The sequence below is a fragment of the Haemorhous mexicanus genome, chromosome 2 (genome assembly GCF_027477595.1).
Source record: "Haemorhous mexicanus isolate bHaeMex1 chromosome 2, bHaeMex1.pri, whole genome shotgun sequence".
Lineage (NCBI taxonomy): Eukaryota > Metazoa > Chordata > Aves > Passeriformes > Fringillidae > Haemorhous > Haemorhous mexicanus.
Genome location: NC_082342.1, coordinates 98738064 through 98756533, shown reverse-complemented (window position 1 = coordinate 98756533; position 18470 = coordinate 98738064). Strand labels below are relative to the sequence as shown.

Here is an 18470-nt window from a genome sequence, read left to right as displayed (position 1 = left end):
ATTCATGAGTCCTTCATTTTGTCTTTGCCTTTTTGTGTCTTTGGTTTTGTTTCATGTTATAATCAGCCTGCTGCCTAAGAACCCCAAATTTGAAATGTTTTTGAATAGGATCATGTAAGAACCTCAGTTGTGTTTTGAGATTTCAGTGCAAAAACCTAAAGAACTTTTAATTCTTGTCTGTAGGCTGGAGCAAATGTGCTTCTGCAAGATGTTAATGGAAATATTGCACTTGATTATGCTGTAGAAGGGACTGAATCTAGCAGCATCCTTCTGATGTACTTGGAAGAAAATGGTAAGTCAGCTCTTTAGCTTTTGGAATGCTTTTATTGAACATGTCATAAAAATAATAAGGATGTGTATTGATTTGATGGAAGTCACACCAAAGCAAATTGAACTATATCAGTTTGGGAACAAAGGGGAGGAAGATAATTTGGAACCACAAATGTTTTCAGTGCGTTTAAATTGGAACAACTAACAAAGGTTAATGGCAGTTGTCGTTGTCAAAACTGCTTCTGACCTTTTGTATGGAGATGTTAGAATGTGAATGCAAAAGCAGAGAAACTGCAGCAATACAGGAGCTTTTAAAATAACTAATTTAACTTTTCAAGGACTGAGTTTCACATTTTGTTTCATTTCCCATCTATAGTCTCAGAAAATATTTTTTCCAAGTGATAGACTGCTAAATAAATAAATCTTTGCAAAAAATTTGAATGAAAATGCATATGATACTTTATCTCTCATTCAGAAACATTAGTGTTGGTTTAAGGTTTTTTTTAATTGTGAAAGTACTGTAGCAAGGTTATGAATTATGCTTAATATGTTATAGATGACAGGACTTGTATTGAAAAACTGGGTTTGTTGCTCATCAGTTCCAAACTTAGATATGAGTTCTGAAGTGAGATTTCTAGCATTGTTTTTGACTATGAGGGGTTGTCTTAACATTGTATGTGGCTCCTCTTAACACTGAGGGTTAGGCATTAAGCATATATAATGAGCAATAATGTAAAAATTTGTATTTTCAACATTGTCTCCATATAAGGAATCTTTTTTAGCATAAACTAAGTTAAATTATATTCTGTTAATGAACACTTAAGGAAAATGTCAAAGAAATCACAGTGTCAGGTCCTGTGCTGCACACATCCAGAGTATTGCACGTTTTATTATTTTGTTTCCTCGGTATGTGGCAGTGTCTTCACAGCTCTGGTTTTGGATTTTCTAATGGCAAAGCAGCTATTAGCTTCTAAAACCTTGATTGCCTTTAAAACCACAGATATTTGTTGTCTAAATGTTCCAAATACTTTGACTGGCATTTAACAGGTAACATGCAAAACTCCCAGAGCATACAAGATGTAGTCTGCTTATAGAGGTATCTCTTTTACAATAGGAAAGAGAGGCACTGTTCATAATTAAACAGTGAGTCTGTAAATGTTGGAAGTTACCAAATCAAAGAAACTTAAATATCTTGAAGGCGACATCTACCTCTACTAACTTTAGGTAGATAGGCTTAAGTTAATCATCCAGACCTTTAGGTCAATAGAGAGAAAGAGGAAATGTATGCATTGTTTCATCTCTTTCTATCCTGGCTAGGTGAGGAGAACTGACTCCCAGGACTGTTTCTTTCTGCTTACTAATAAGAACTTAATTTGACAAATTTTAGGTTTAGATTGTTAGGATAGATCAATCCTACCCCTTAACTGCAGTAGTGCATGAAGACCTGGTCTTTGGGTGATCAGTGTCAAAATGCTCATCAGTTTTCCTTGGTCTGCTAGTATTATTCTTGTAACAATAGGCAGCTCAAAGTATCCTTATTTTGCACTTGACTTTTGAAATTTCGTTAGGACCTATGAAATATTTGTATAGTCTACCAAGATTAATAGTAACTGTGGAGGAGATTCTTGAAGGAAAATAAGCAGTATAAGTATGAATTACTTTGAATTTCCCTCCCTCAGTGTTTCTCTGTGCATTGTTTTGGTGAAGTTCTCCTCGTGGCAGCAACCCCCATGCACACCTGCATATGAATACCTCAACACAGAGCAAGGTCAGGACCAAGCCTCTTTATACAAGATTAGCTGATCCTGTAGTAAATACCATCTTTGGCCTGTAGTATTGAGAAACACCCTACCAAAGTCTCAGCCTTTAAATACAATGCATTAGGAATATTTCCCTATTCTCTGAACTTCCCTGCATTCCTAAAATGCTTTAATTTCATTTTCTTGTTTCAATTCTCCATTCAGTTGTGCATCCTGGTTTAAAATTTTAAGAGATTTGTGTGTAGAGTAGACTACACTCCAGTCATTGCCTCTAATTGCAGAGATCACAGAGAAAAGTAAAATTAGGTGCCTTATAGCTTAGCTAATGAGAAAAGCAGAAGCTATCAATTTACTTTGATGGAACAAAGTAAGATTGGAACAAGTAGCTTTGAAACCACAGAAAACATTGTTAATTGGAAACATTAGAGTTCTTAGAGGTCTAGGGTGTATACAACTTCTTACAGATTTTACTACTGTGGTAGTTCACTGTATCTGTTTAATTTCACCACAGATCTCAGTGACTCAACTGCACTTCATTGTTTGAAGTAACCTAATTTACTCTGCCGAAGGCCTGCAGCCAGAAGTGATAACAATAGCCTTGGATGCCTTTAATGATTTATATATTTTAAAACAGTTACTGGAGTTGGTTTTTTGAGTTCTGCTTGTAAATGATCTGTTAGGGCACAGGAGTACCACAAGTACAAAATATTGTAATCATCAAGCAACTGCCAGAAAGCTCTGATATATACTTTACTGTTATGGAATATAACTTATTAGGATGTTTTGTGGAGATTTTATTACTGAAGTCTAATGAAATTATTACTGTTTCGTTAAAATATTCTCTTTTCCTGTACAGAAATTAGCTTGCTCTGCCATTACATTACATTATATAAATAATGTTACATTGTATTAAGTAATTATTGACTGAAGAAAGAAATTAGCAGACTTCAGTTACCTAAGAGAACAGAATTTGAGGTATGCATCCTCTGCATATTAAGATCATTATTTCTGTTGGGTAATAACTCTGCCACATTGTAAGTTTCATTTAAGATATCTCTAATCGAGGATGGAAGGGAAATACAGCAACCTGCTTTATGCTTAGGAAAGTGTGTGGAAGAGCTTAACTGTATGGTATTAGATTATTCAAGGGGCATTCAGAAGCCTAGTGGGCTCATGAGCTCAAGGACTCTTTGGATTGATTTATATAGCGAACCCTTCTTAGAGCAAAAGAGATGCTTTGAAGGTAGGCATCTGTAATGAGGCACCTGAATTAGGATCTGAACTGCCTGCTTCTTTCTGTGGGCTATGGAGGGAGCCCAGAATGGCCAGCTGGCACACAGAAATCTGCTGTGTAGGATGACTTTTAGGATATTTAAATTTACAGGTCTGTGTGTAGGTCCCCATTCAGTAGTCTATACTCCTATCAACAATGCAGTTCTAGAAAATGCTGACTATAGAGAAGAGAAGGGTTATTAATTAGACCAGCTACAAGAAAAACATCAGTAAAAGCTGTTACATTTGTTCTGTGCCAAGATGTCATTGGTTTTCCAAGTTACTGGTGTTCCTGTTTTGCTATGAAAACAGAGTCATGACATTTGAGGACTTCAACATCTGCTGGGGCAAGGCCAGCTGAGAGTAGGCCAGGTGGGACTGGAGAGTCTACTTCTCTCTAGGCTTCCATTCCAGTGCTAACCCATCTTCATGTAATTTTTTTTTCATTTTCTTTTCATTTGAAGTTTTCTTTGTTGCCTCTTCCACCTTCAGCTTCATATCCATTCACTGTTTACTTTCAGAAAGTGTCGCTCTTCAGAGCTGAAATGAAAAAAATAATGTGCCCTGGTTTAGGATAAATTTGGGAGAAAACTTCTAAAGAGGTGCCTCTAGAAAACAGATTCAAGCAGCTCCTCTGCCCCAACTGGTTTGGGAAAACATTTCCTTGGAGAAAAATGGTAAAAAACCTGTTTATTTAACAAGCAAAATATTAGAAGCATATACAATGAGTAATATTACACAATAAAACTTCTTGCTGTTCTGAAGAGATGACAAATTCAGAAAGTCCTTGTCATGGGTTATAGCTCACCTCACTCAGTCTCTTATTCCTTCAGCACTGGAAAATTCCATGTCCCAGGCCCTGATGTGCCACAAGTGTGAGCTCCTGGTATTCTTCTGGGTTTTCAGCCCAGAGCAGGGTGGATCAGTTCCAAGAAAAAGAAAAACCACAGTCTGGGGAACTTCTCTGCCTCAGCTAGCTAAAAAAACTAACAAAAAAGCAGAAGAGAGCTCCCTCCCACTGCTCACTGCAGGCAACACAGACCAGGAGTAGGATGTGGGGGCACAAGTGCAGTTTCTGATAACAAACTCCATGCCTCTTCTCCGCCCCTTCACTCTCAGAACCAGTCTTAAGGTGCAAAACTTAATATCCAGCATAAATGGAACAGACAACTGGGGATACCAGCATCATAAGGTCACCCTAGGACATAATGTGAAAAGGTCATAGTTTTTCATTATTTGTCCTGCTTTATTCTAAACCTGACTGATTATTGAAATCATCAAGAAAGTCCACCCAGCACCTTCCATAACCTTTGTTTTGGTTAATAACAGCTTTATATTTTAAGGCAAATCTTTTGAGTCATTTATGACATTTTGAAACAATCACACTTTTAGTGACTGACAGTGTTTCTGGAGGAAGAATGTTCTGTTGTAGAACTGTGTCAGTGAAACTCTGATCATGGCATATGATCCTGTTTCCTCCTTTTCCACTAGGCTGTTTTAAATATTTAATACCATGAGGAAGGCAGCATTTTTGTTTATTTTGTTACTTGGTATTTAGCTGTATAGTGGATTGCATGACTCAGCTATAACCTAAAACTGACTGACAGATAAGTCTTGGTTCTGTATTTGCCAAGTCATAGGAGGTGACACATTCACTGTAATTCGTTTCCAAATAAAATATCTCTTTTTTCCTCCAAGATCTCAGGCTTCAGTTTCAGTAGGATAACTGTGCACTCCAAGAACATCAGCCTTATTGTTGAATCTGAGAAAAGAATAGTTGGACATTTACATTTTTTTTTTTAAAGAACTGTCTACATATCACATGGATCTCAAAGCAAATTTAATGGCTTTCTTATCTGTTGTGTAGTGAGAGTTCCATGCAGTAGCAGATAATTACTTAAGCAAAAGAAAACCGTCTGTCATGATTTTATTTTTTGAAGATTGACTATATTTAAATAACATATCTACCCAAAGGTACAGATGGTACTCCTTTTTCTACTGTGACACAGGTACAGGAGAAAAATGGGTATTGCTTTTCTGCAAAGTGTTTTACACAGTATTATTCAGTTTCTGTGGGGGCAAATGAATTTAAAATAGTTGGTTAAAGGTTATTGACCTTTGATGGTAACAGAGATTTCATGCAGTTAAGCAAAATCTATTATGCTATTCCAAGCTGGGGGAATAATAGGTCTGTTTTGTTCCTTGAATATTAAAAGGATCATATTCAGGTGTCTCAGAAAACTGCATATAGAGCAAAAATCATGTGCAAGCCCCATCCATTTAGGTGGCTTTGTATGGTTTAAATCAGTTAAAATGTTGTGCAGATTTTGCAAATATAGATCATTGTTTGTTAAATTTTTACTAGCAAGGGAATTAAGCTTTACTCTTCAGCTGCAAAATAGAAGAAATAAATTCATTTTTCTGCCTTGCAGCAGTAGGTAGAAATTAAAAAAAAAAAAAAAAAAGAAGCTAAATGTTAGTTAGTGCAGATTCCTACACAGAAGACAGCTTTTAACATTAGCCAGAAATAGCCAACTTGTCAATTACTACAATAAGGAGAATTTCCCTGAAGCCAACAGTTAACAACATATGGGACATATGACATGTGCAGAAAAATCTAATTTAGAAAAGTAGTGGGCAAGGATTAAGGAAAAATTTACTGCAAACCTGACACTTTACAGTAATCTAGAATGTGATAGGAAGATATACCAAAATTAAACTGTAAGTTAATTTGAAGTTATGCATAAAATCTGGTGTGGTTGCAGTAAAAGTTCCCACGAAGCTGCTCACCCATTCCCTTCCTGACAATGACAGCAAGATTGCTTACCAGTTACTGTCACAGGCTAAACAGATTCAGCTTGGATGAATTAGTCAACTGGAATAGGCTCAGGTAGAGAAAAATTAAAAGACAAACATTAGGACAAGACTTTTCCTCCCCTCTTTTCAGGCTTCACTTCTTCACTCCAAACTCTTCCACCATCACAAGCAGCGCATGGAGGTGCGGAGTTGGTACATGGCAGTCTCCCTCTCTGTCCCTTTTCTTCTTCACACTTTCCTCTGCTCCATTCTGGGTTGTTTTGTTTTTTCAGGTATGGAGCTCCTTTAGGAGTGTGTGTCTGCTTTGCCACGGGTCACACTTGGCTGCAGGCTCAGCTGTGTCCTCCTGAAGGTCTGCTAGAGCTGATGGGACAGCCCCTGCCTTTCCCCACACAACCCATCCCTACAGCCCCACAACTGCCAACACCTGGGCAGTACATCTCCTTGTGTGTTTCGCAATACTCTGGCACTTTTTGTAAGAACAAGATCAAAATGAATTTCCTAGTTGTGTGTATTTTTCATTTGGATTATTTGTTGTTAGTGAAAAAGAATGAATGTGCACACCAAAATGTTTTAGTGTTGAGGTTGTGATACAGAAACCCCTGAACAGATCTAGTAATCTAATGAGGGGAGAAAAACTCTTAGAGTTTCTTCAGTGCAGTCAAGAAAATAAAGGGATGTAAATCAATATTGTTTCAGAAAAATACTGGTCTAGACTTTAATATTTCAAACTATTTCACAGATATTAAGGAATTATTGCTAATATACTCCAGTAAGAACTCACTAAAATGCCAACACATAGAGATTGTTAGCACTAAAGATCAGCAAGCTTCAGCTAAAACTAAATTCCCTAATATATTTTCTGTTTCAGAACCACATGCACCACGATCTTAATTTATGCTCAAAAATTTTCTTTCAACAATATTGATGCAGTAGGTTGACAGAAAAATAGGCAATCAAAACAAAACTGCCTCAAGGTGGCTCAAAGTTTTTTTCCCTTTGATTTTTGTTGATTGGGAACCACCTACCCATAAGATTATCACACACAAAAAATCTATTTTCTGAGAACCTGATTAATTGATGGTAGGGTTTAGATGTTGGTGTTGCCAGTGAGAACAGAGGAATAAGTGAAATGTTTCAGTAGGTCCTTTCAAAAAATGAAGCACATGGAAAATGTGAGACATTGGAAAATTTCATAGCTGACAATGTTTATTTGCCTTTGGCCTTTGTGTTTTCTATTATAAGTGTGAATGAGCTACCTTAATTTTTAATTTTTTATAGTTCTTGGGGAGCTTTGAAGTCTTGGATTCTTCTTAGTATTTTTATGCTTCCAGCATGTCACCCATATGTTTCTATCAAAGAGAAAACCTTTAAATTCACTTTGCAGTCAATTTTTGACATTGAAATTAACATTTAAAATTATAGCCAGTAGTTTATTATCTAGTTTTCTAACAGATGCTGGAAGAAGAAAGACAGGCATCTCCTTGACCAATTTGCTAAGATTTGAGAAAATATTGTGAAGAACATCAGGAACTGGGGATGCCCTTTCAGTGTAGTTTTAAACAACTCATCAAGAAATAATCAATTTCATTACCATCAGAACCATATTATCACTTTTTTATAAAATTCCTAAAACTATAACCTTAATCAAGATGGAAAGAAATGTCAGTGCCTGCAGTGCACCCACAGGCCCTGTGCCCTCCAGCCTTCCTCCCAGGGCCCTGGCTGCCTGAGCTCAAGGCCAGCAGTGGTGGCCTTGTGACCTGGGAGCTGTTGGGTGGGAAGGAGCTAAGCTGGGGGCCAAAGCTGGAAGCAGCATTGTCATGATCTTTCATCCATCCTTTGTCTCTGGAGCCACATTTAGTCTCAGGTCCTTGCTTGAGGCAATCCTGTGCCCAGCCATGATCCATGCTGACCCCAAACCTGGACCACTGACTTGACTCCTTGATTCATCTGATTTACTTGGATTTGTCACTGGAGGCTTTTCTGGCAACCACAGAACTTCTGTTAGCCCTGATTCCCATCACCAGACCTGTTCTGTTTGCTTTTTTGGGTTGCGGAACTGTGCCCTGCAAGGATGGTGACCTGCCTGACCTGTGTTCACCCTCAGCTCCTGCCTCCCTTGCATTTGTTAAGCAGTCTGCTTTTACTGCTCTCTCACAAAAAATTAACTATAGCATATTAAAACCTTACAGTAAAATCTGTAGTGTAGAAATACCATCTGTGATGATCTCATTTCAGACATGATATTTACCAGAAGTAGCCAGAGACAGAGATATACTGATATTTTGCTTCTGTGTTCTAGTATTAATATAACAAAAAATAATAAACACGCATTACATATCCACAAATTAATACATTAATATTAAGCCTTGAAATTGTGTCAGCCTTTTAAAATAAATTACAAAAAATATTTTTGTTTTCATGCAAGTTAAGAGACAGTTCACTTAACTAATTTTAGCTGAAAGGATCATCAATGTCCTTATTGTAGAAGAGAGAGGAATAAAAGCATGTTCACTAGTGTGGGAGAATTGTCACTCTGACAACTACATGAGGAGGAGGTGGGAACTTCACTTCTGATAGCATATTCAGACTAGAAGGAGATAAACCTGATCAGCCCAGGAAGCCAACTGTGCCTTGGACGGCATCCAAAGCAGTGTGGGCAGCAGGTCAATGGAGGTGGTTCTGCCCCTCTGCTCCGCTCTGCTGAGAGCCCACCTGCAGTGCTGTGTCCAGCTCCTGCCTCCCCAGCACAGGAAGGACACAGAGCTGTTGCAATGAGTAGAGAGGAGGCCAACAAGATAATTGGAGGGATGGAGAATCTCTCCTATGAGGAAAGGCTCAGAGAATTGTGCTTGTTCAGCCTGGAAAAGAGAGTTTGCCCTGACCTAGTTGCAGCCTTCCAGTACCTGAGGGGAGCCTATAGGAAAGACAGAATGAGACTGTTTACATGGACATGTAGTGACAAGACAGGGACAGTAGTTTTAAACTGAAAGAGAGTAAGTTTAGTTTAGATATTTAGGAGAAATTCCTTACTGTGGGGTTGGAACAGGTTGCCCAGAGAAGCTGTGGATGCCTCATCCATGGGAGCGCTCAAGGCCAGGTGGGATGGGACTCTGAGCAATGTGATCCAGTGAAAGGTTTTTTTCTAGTTCAATCACCCTGCCCATAGCTGGGTGATTGAACAGATGATCTTTAAGGCTTTTTCCAGCCCAAGTCAGTCTATGGAACTAAAGATGCTTCACTAAACATATGTAATGATATCTTTAAAGGCAGACAGGCAAAACCCTCCAGCAACAATCAGTCAGTACTGCTGCAGTGAGTTAGAGCTATAGGCTTCATTAGTTTTACAAGTATATGTTCTTTTGCAGAATCTGAAAATATTGGCTTCTCTTCTTGCATAGTAAATGTTGCTGGCATGGATTTGTTTATATGCTGACCTTTGAAAATCAGACTCCCGTAATGCCAAGTGATATGCACAAGGGCTATTGAAAAGGTAATCTCACAAAAAGAATGCTTTTTACAAAGATATCTAGTAAGAAGCCAGAAAAGTCTTTCTAAAACTTTAAGGAAGTAAAATAATAGATACATGCAGATATTTCAAAGAACTAAAATTAGTACTTAAAGAATTTAAGCACTTATGATTTATTTTTATTTTAAGTACCATGATTTATTTTTTTTAACATCCTATTCTATGCTGCACAGAAGAAAAATACAAATTCTAAACTGTGGTATCCTCTGAATTATAGAAGGGTAAGAGAGGCTCATCATACATGGGGTGAAGAAACTTGATTTATATACAGCTCTGTGCAGGAAGGGCAGATATATAAATAAGAGAGAGAGAAAACTCAAGTATGAGAAGAGAGATCGGCTTCTCAAAGCCATTGCAAGTTTTTAATGTACATTTGTGTTTGCAAGACAAAATGCTGTTGACCTCTCCTTAAGAATGTGAAGCCCATTGGAGAATGAGACCTGCATGTTACAGCAGGAGTGGCTGCTGAGGGTGTGTGCAATGGGTGTTTGCCAGAGTGCTTCAGTGCTCTCCTTTGGACTGATCCCAGGAATGGGTGTTCTCCTTGCACACTTCTTTGTACTGGATGTTTGTGAGAAAAATGTGTTTAATAGCAACCCTCAGTTCTGTTTGCCTTATATTTCTTTATCAGTGAAACTTTTGGAAAGTTACTTTTGCATTATTTATCTGAGGTTTTTCTGTTCCTTTTGGTTGTCACTTCTATAACCAAATGGCAGGGAAGGTGAGACAGCCAGAGCACATGAAACAGCCCTGTCAGGTGATTTTCTTAAACAGTAAGAGGTAATTTATTTTGTAGCTTTTAGGTTATGCTCCTGCATAACCTAAAAGCTACAAAATAAAGCTACATCAGTGCTGATACTCATCACCAAATGTGTGCCCTGCAGAGTCACTGATGTTTTAATTGTTCCTTCTCAATCTTATCTCCTGCAGAATTTGTGACCATGTAGCTCTTCTGATTTTAAAGGATATTTGGAGTGTTTTTGCCATCATATGACTTTTTTTCTTTTTGACTTTCCAGTTTTTGAAATGTGAATCTATTCCCATAGTAGATGCCAATGTGTTTTTCTTCCTCTTCTTATTCATGTTGGCTGTCTTCCCATTTCAGCTGAATATCTAAACCACATTTCCCCTTTGGAAAGCAACGTGAAGGTCACTCTTTGATTCAGGCAGTGAGAGTTACTTACTATATGAGTAGCATTTTTTTGTTCCATCTAAATTCTTGGAAAGTATCACACCCTGGGGAGGGAAAGCAAACTCCCCAGAATTATGAACTTGATTAAGGGAAAGCACTTATTGACAAGGTCTCCTTGTCTGAGCCTCCCAGAATGATACATGTGCATGCTTGATAAATCTGCTTCTCAGCTCCCCACCAGAGAAGTCCTTGCTTGAAGCCTAATAGCTCCTAAGTTCTTGGAATTCAAAACTACATTTCTAAGACTGAAACAGATTATTTTTGCATGTTTTCATTATGTTTTTTGTAAAGGTCTAGAAAGGGAAACTATTGTTTCTGTATCATTTTTAAACCTACTCTGAATATTTAAAAAGTGAAGTTTGTGGAAGCATGTCACTTTGGTACCTCTCTTGCTGGGCTGATTTACTTCTGTTTGTTTATTGAAAAATGTATCATTTGTTTATACAACTCTTGGTTTGAAGCCAGTAAAGCTGTCTTGAATAGGTTTCACATTCACACAGACTGTGACTTCTGTTGCTCTATGGCATGGTTTGTGTTTTCTCTGAGCTCATGGCTGCATTACATTTATGATAGAAAATAATTATTAAGCAGCAATTAATGCAACTGAATGCATTTCTTGATTTTCTCTTAAATATGAGCAGAGTTAATTTTTCAATGGCTAGTTTTTTTGTAGCCCAGCTAAGTCATACCAAGTTTCTGTAAGAGGCAATTTACAGGGAGTAAGGATCAATATTTCACTGTTAATATAACAATGTACTGGTATGTTCATTCTCTGACTGTGTTGGGTGTAAGTCAGCAGTAAATTGCTACAAAAGGCTGAGTAGACTCAGCTGGCCTCTGCCCTCATCTTGAGGCATTACTGTAATTTATGTTAAACCTGATGAAGGAAATTGCTGTGTTTCACTCTCAGTGTTTTAGGGTTTTTTTTGGTTTTTCTTTTCATTTTTCATTTTTTCTTCATGGGAAAATCAGAAACTGTATTTCTAATTTGTGGATTGTGAACTTAGTTTTTGGTTTTGAGTGTTTGAGCTATTCTCAGTTAAAGAGGTAGTAAATCAATTTCCACCCATTTCCTCTCTACTTGAAACCCAAAATTTTTTCTAATTGTTTACCAGATATATCAAGAGAAAGAAAAAATTGACATAAGTTCAGTCAGCAATATTAAGCATGCCTGCCTTCATCAGGTATAAAATTCTTCATCTATTTTTTAACTTTAATCTTCCTTACTTGAGAACATTAGAAAAAACTTCATCTGGACCAGTGAACTTTAATTTTGTCTGCTCAGTCTTCAAGGCTGAGTGTTTAAAATGTCAAGTCAACACTGCAAATGATAATTAATTTTGGGTGTTTATTGCCCTTAGGCATTTGGGAGAGTTCTGTCACTGGGACAAAAGTATTAAACCATTAATTTACTGTTGCAAAAAGCAGGAAATGGGTAGAAACAGAAAGGGAAAAAAAAGATTTAATTGACATCATGCAGCATTGGTAGTCTGTAAATGTCATCAGGTAGTTTCTAATCATTACTCTGAAATGTGATGAAGGCATAAAAGCTTTAGTTCTGACAAAAAAAATTTATTGTTAAGAGACACTGCGAACATACTGTGAAATTGGCATTGTGCTCTGGTCTAGCAACTTTCAGGCAGGATGTTAAACATATTCTCCTTTGGGGACATGTTCTATTTTAATCCATCAATATCATATATACATGCACATATATATAGAGATATATGTGTGTGTGTGTGTGTGTGTATATAGATGTATAGATGTATAGATGTGTGTTTTTGTCTACATTACATGAGAGATTACAGGGTTGATCCAGATAAAAAAAATAATTTAGGTGACAGATCTAAAAATAAGAGAATAGGAAGACCGTGATCACACTGAGCATTTCACTTCAGAGCTCAAACTCTTATAAGTGTTGCAGGCAACAGAACATAAAGCTGTATATACAGTGGCATGTTGGAAAAAACTATTTGACTTCTTTGATGAACTGTATGTTGTGTACCCATTTATACAAGGGTATAAATGTGCACCCATTTCTACAGGGCAGATTAAAACTAAGAAACTCAAAATATGATTGTACCCTGAAACATGCTTCAGTTTTTTTAGTAATGTAAAGAACTTTAAGAACTGTTGAAGGTAAAACATTATTAAATACATATGAATTAAATTTATTTATAGTTTGTCATTTTTCAGTTTAGTGACAAATGTGAAAGAGAAATAAAAAATAATTTCTTCATATGATTTTTTGCTATGTCATGGCCAGAATAGAATTTTTATACTCAAATTTCATCTTCTATATATTTATTTAAACAATCAAATGGAACTAGAAGTAGAAGAATGAAGTCCCAAATTAAGGTTATTTGTTCCAATCAAACCACAGCCAGTTGCTAATTTAATCACTTCACACTATTGTTGTATCCTGGTTCTTATTTTAAATGTCTTCAGACTGGAGACCATGCTTTCTTTTGGTTATAGACTGCCTTGCTTATCTTCTTTTTGCTACTGTTCTTTGACAATTCTTTCAGGAGCAATGCTGTCACAAGCAGTCCCATACCCTTCATTCCTCTCCTCCCCTCCTATTTGTTCCTACTGCCGCACCACATTTCCTCCTAGTTTATGGGGCCTTGAAATGGTCTAGGCTCAGCTGGAGAGTTAATCTCAGTTAAAAATAACCCAGGCACATAAAAAAGTGTTGAATTTTAATGTCATTTTCTTGACTCACAAGCTCCCAAGCAGTTCAGCCACCAAATTTGAGGTGATGTATTTGCAGGGCTGAAAGAATGCAACAACAATGAGAAAAAATTAAATAAGTCCCAAACACTTGAGTGTCTTCCTTAGATTTTTAAAAATTCTTTTCCCAATCACATCTATTTCATACTCCCAGTGGGTTTCATGATATTGCAGCTCCTTTACCTGCAACTGCTCTTGCAGTCAGTAGGAGATCAGGGTGTTTTATTGGATATTGCTCACTGACTTAAATCATCCATGTATCAACTGGTAAATACAGGAGTAGACTTTCTGGTAATGGTAGGTAAGTAAACACTTAAAAATATATACTAAAGTCTATTTAAATGTTATTAGGATTTTAAAAACCCAGAACACAAAACCATATATCTGCTCTTCATTGATGAATAAAATAGCAGAATTTTGTCCTTTTCTTTTTCCAGGTGTAGAGCTGAATTCCTTACGCCAAATGAAGATTCAGAGAGCTATGACAATGCTTACAGACGTCCGACAGCTCATCTCGAGTGGAGGGAGTGTGAATCAAAAGAATGATGAAGGAGTTACCCTGGTGAGTGGCAGTATGGGATCATCACCCTGGGAATATGCATGTCTTGCAACACGTCCAGCATGTTTGCAAGGCAATTCTCTTAAGAGGGTTTTGGTTCTGCCTGGTGTTTTGAAAATAGATGTGTGTCAATTCCATGCATAATATGGATTTTAAAATAGGGTACTGAAGCACCTCAATTGCAACTTATTTTCTCCTAGCCAACAACTATGCAACATAAAATTTAATACCAAATATATTAACACCATAGTTTAAAGCTGTAGGACATACATGTGGTTCCTGGCATTCTGTGTGAGAGAGGGGCTGAAACTTCACTCAGTGATCCCTGGTTTTGGCTTGTGTCTTCTGGCTGTGCCCTATTAAAACACTGATTCCTGTAGCAATCCAATCTTGATTCAGTGCATTGAAGCATTCACCATAAACATGGACAAGTACTCCTACTCCCAAATTTGAATGTTATTTATAGTCACTGAGTTTTATTATACTTTTTTTCTGCAAATAGATTGTATATGTACCCTTTGCATATAAAAACTTTAACATCATTATCAACCAATCAATGAATCATTCAATCAATAAATAGTAAATCAGCAGCATTAATATATTGAATATGTTTTTAAAAGTTCTTTGTTTTTTTTCTACAAATAGTGTACAAATATAATTGTAGCACTAATAATTATTACAATAATTTCTTCATTTGCATTGAATTACATTGCCTGATACTGAATTAATATACTAAATCATTCTATGTTTTAATACCTGTGGAGTGTTTAAGCTATAACTGAAAAGGTGATCAGCCTCATTCCTGGATTGAATCCAACCACAGGCTCTTTATAGAAACAGAACACTGTGATTTTTGGGGTGACAACCCCAAGGCACTTAATTTAAAAACATGGAAGGGGTTAGAAGAAACAGCACAAGTTTTAGTTTATTTCATAAAAGCATTAATTTATCTTCCAGTTTCCTGATATTTTTGTCTAAGCTGCTAAATCACATAGCTATTGTACTTAACTTCTATTACTATTTTAGTCAGAATTGTCTGAATTAAACTGAGTTATGAACTTAAATAAATCCAACTGTATAAAACCTTTCCTGTAGTTAGCTGGAATAGTTGAAATACATTTCTGAAAGGTGTTTAACAGAACTGCAAATACTGAGAGAAGAACATCGTGGGTACTTTGGGGCTTTTGCTGTTTGCTTAGTAGAATGTTGACAAAGGGAATACTTTTTGCATGAAAAGTTTTTATGCTAAAATCTGATTTTTTTCAAGAAATAGATACAAAGTAGGTGACTTTGTTTTTCTTTGAGATTTCTATTATGTGAAACTTCTGTTTGACAAATTGGTGGAAAATCCAGAATTTCTTAAACAATTATCTCTTTATTCGTGGATGTTGAGTCAGCCAGTCTGTGAATATTGTGTGGATATCAGAGGGTTCTGGAAAGAGGGTTTTGTTCCTCTACATCTATCTGTACCAAAAAGACAAATATCTTAGTTTTAAATCTCAAATCAGTTTTGTTTTCTCTTGACAGAATATATATGTATATATATTTAAGTCCATGTGTAAGTTAAGAGGAATCAAGCGAGTTGTTGTTTTAAATATATAAATATACACGTTCTCAGTGACTCATAACAACTGCATTTTTGCACATGCAGTACCAACAGACACTGAATTTTTTCTGCTGTATTCTCCTCTTATAGTTCTTCTTTGAAAGATTTCACCCATAAAATATTTCCTAGGAGCTCTACACTGCTTGAAAATAGCATTTGTCAAGTTGATGTCTGGATAGAAACTGTAGTTTCTTCTGTTAAAACACACCCTCCCTCCACCATGAAGCTGTGTCAAATTACAGGAAAGATTTGAGGGTTTTGTACATTGGAAATCATAGCATGCAGAATCAAAGTTCTGCCCCCAGGGGAGTTTTGCACCCTTTCCAGGGGAAGATTTTGGATGAGTTGACTGTATTATTTCCCTCTTCATCAATCATGTTCGTAGTGAAAACTTTATGAATGCTTTGTGTGTGCAGCTGAACCAGAAATAGCAGGTAAGGGAAATTATATCTGAACTCTCATTTTAGTGTCTCCTATTCTTCCAGTGACTTTGGAACTACACAGCTGTAGTAACAGGTTTATTGCAAGACCTTTTTATTGCCATTATCCATCCACTTCAATCACCAGAAAAAGAATATATTCTGCTAACAATGCTTCAAGGAGAAAAAGTCATGCAGTTGGGCTGTGGGGTTTGGGGATACAGCGACCAACTATAATGTGACTTCTCAATTTCTGCAATATTTCTATGCCCTATTCTTGCTGGGCAGTGTGAGTATTAGGTTCTTCTGACTGGGGATGATTAGTTATATTTTGCTAGGCCTTGTCCCCCTTGTTCCCAGAAGTGAAGGGAATGTTTGAAATCACAGCAGAGGACTATGAGAAAGTAAAGACCACAAAACTGTAACCTGGGTCAATCTCATCATATGAAATACATGCCTCAACAGTTATTCACCACATGTAAGAAACAATTTCCACCAAAACCTGAAAATTACATATTTACCCTGATATAGAATTCCTTATTGCATTTTCTTCTTCTACTTGATTATTATGAGAGGAAATAATTTTATTGCCCTGTTATGTTTTTCCCTTTTTCTCTGTTCACAAGACCTGTTTCCTATTATATTGTTTTTATATTTATTTTGCACACTGCCTATTTGTTTTAAATAAAACCACACATGACTTCAGGAGTTTTCTATATTAAAAAATCTCATCCTATAAATAACATATGGTGTAATTGATTGCTGATACAAATCTCAAAGACATAGAGAGTCTTAAATAATAATGCATTAGAAAAGATAATGTCTAGCTCCTCAGATAGGCCATTAATAAAGATATTTTTAAATTTCTTTTTTCCTTTTCTTGCCATTACAGTTTTCATACTTTCTTATTCTTACAGTATTTGCTACTCAGAGTGACAAGCCCTGAGCAAACACAGCTACCTCTGAAGTCATCCCTGTTTTAGCAGCAAGTTGCACTACTTGACCTCCTGATATTACTGCTGACCTGAGTTTCTCTCACTGTTACTGCATTTTCCACCCTCCTTCTGTTCCACTTTGACTCTTAAATGAAGTTTAGAGATAGAGAAAATCAACTAAAATTGTTTAAACAATTACCAATTAAAATAATTAAGTATCTAGGGAAGCAATGCAAGTATAGAAAATAAAATCTTTGTGGTTCAAAATCGAGGAAGTGTTTTTTGTCACTAATTTTGTGCTGCAGTGTCAATGTGCTTGGTTTGATTTTGTGCTAATGAATTCATTCTGGAGTAGTGTCAGCTTAAATCTGGGATACTTGAACTGCTACAAAAGTTAGTTCTAGGCTCGAAGAGAGCTCAAGCTCTTTTGAAATCTATGATTCTACCTTGGCTCATGAAGTCTTTGAAATGTGTTTGAAAGCATGTTCACTTGAAGTTATATGAAAAGTGATAGACTAGATTGTTTAGTAGCTCACAAAAAGCTAGAATTATTTTTTTTCAGGTGCATCTTGTTTATAAATGCTAAAAAAGATTCTACAGTGGTTTTCTAGCCTGTAGCAATCACATGTACATTTTGTGTTTGCTGCAACTGTGATTTAGTAAAGATATGAAGTAGTACACCATGGATGAGTTCTTTAAACTATTAATATATGCAAAATTTAACTTTTATATTGCAGCTGCATGTGGCCTGTGCAAATGGATACAAGAATGTTGCATCTCTGATACTAGATCATGGGGCTGATCTCAATGCAGTGGATAATCAGTATTGGACACCCCTACATTTGGCTGCAAAGTATGGACAGGTAAAGCATGATTTTTCACCTGCTTCTCTTTCCTTTGTGGTAGTCTTCTGTAGCAATAGCAAATGCTTTCAAGTCTGGGAGACTATTCTTACTTTAATGCAAAAAACTTCCTCATTCATGTAGTGCAGATTAGCATCTCAAATAACAAAGACCATTTGAGAATGAAGCTTGTAAAGCTATTAACCCAAAACAACTCAATCTACCACCAGGAACAGTTTGTCTGCAGCAAAAACTAGGTTTGCACTGATATTTGAAAGGAAGACAAAATAAACACTTTGTCTGTTATTTTTTTGCAGTCTAATGTCAAAATTTATTTAGATTTTTGCTGTGTGTATTTCTGTGAATAAATGTCCAGGATTCATCTAGCAGCTGTGTTCAAAGTTTTCCAGTCACTGAGTTGTGGGAAGGTGTCCTGGGTTTGGGATTTAGAGGCCATGCCTAAACATGACTTGTCCCTCTTAATACTTTTTCAGTTTTCCCTTTTCATACCGTTTCAGTTCTCCTTCATCCTC

At 36.6% G+C, this 18470-nt stretch overlaps 1 protein-coding gene across 1 annotated transcript in view; it reads left to right on the top strand.

Annotated features, from left to right (window-relative positions):
- MYO16 (myosin XVI) overlaps nucleotides 1-18470 on the top strand; it is a 259909-nt gene that overhangs the window by 49830 nt on the left and 191609 nt on the right. Inside the window, exons 4-6 of the mRNA XM_059839709.1 lie at nucleotides 184-292; nucleotides 14014-14138; nucleotides 17833-17958. Of these exons, the coding sequence (XP_059695692.1) occupies nucleotides 184-292; nucleotides 14014-14138; nucleotides 17833-17958 (360 nt within the window). The remainder of the gene's footprint in view (nucleotides 1-183; nucleotides 293-14013; nucleotides 14139-17832; nucleotides 17959-18470) is intronic.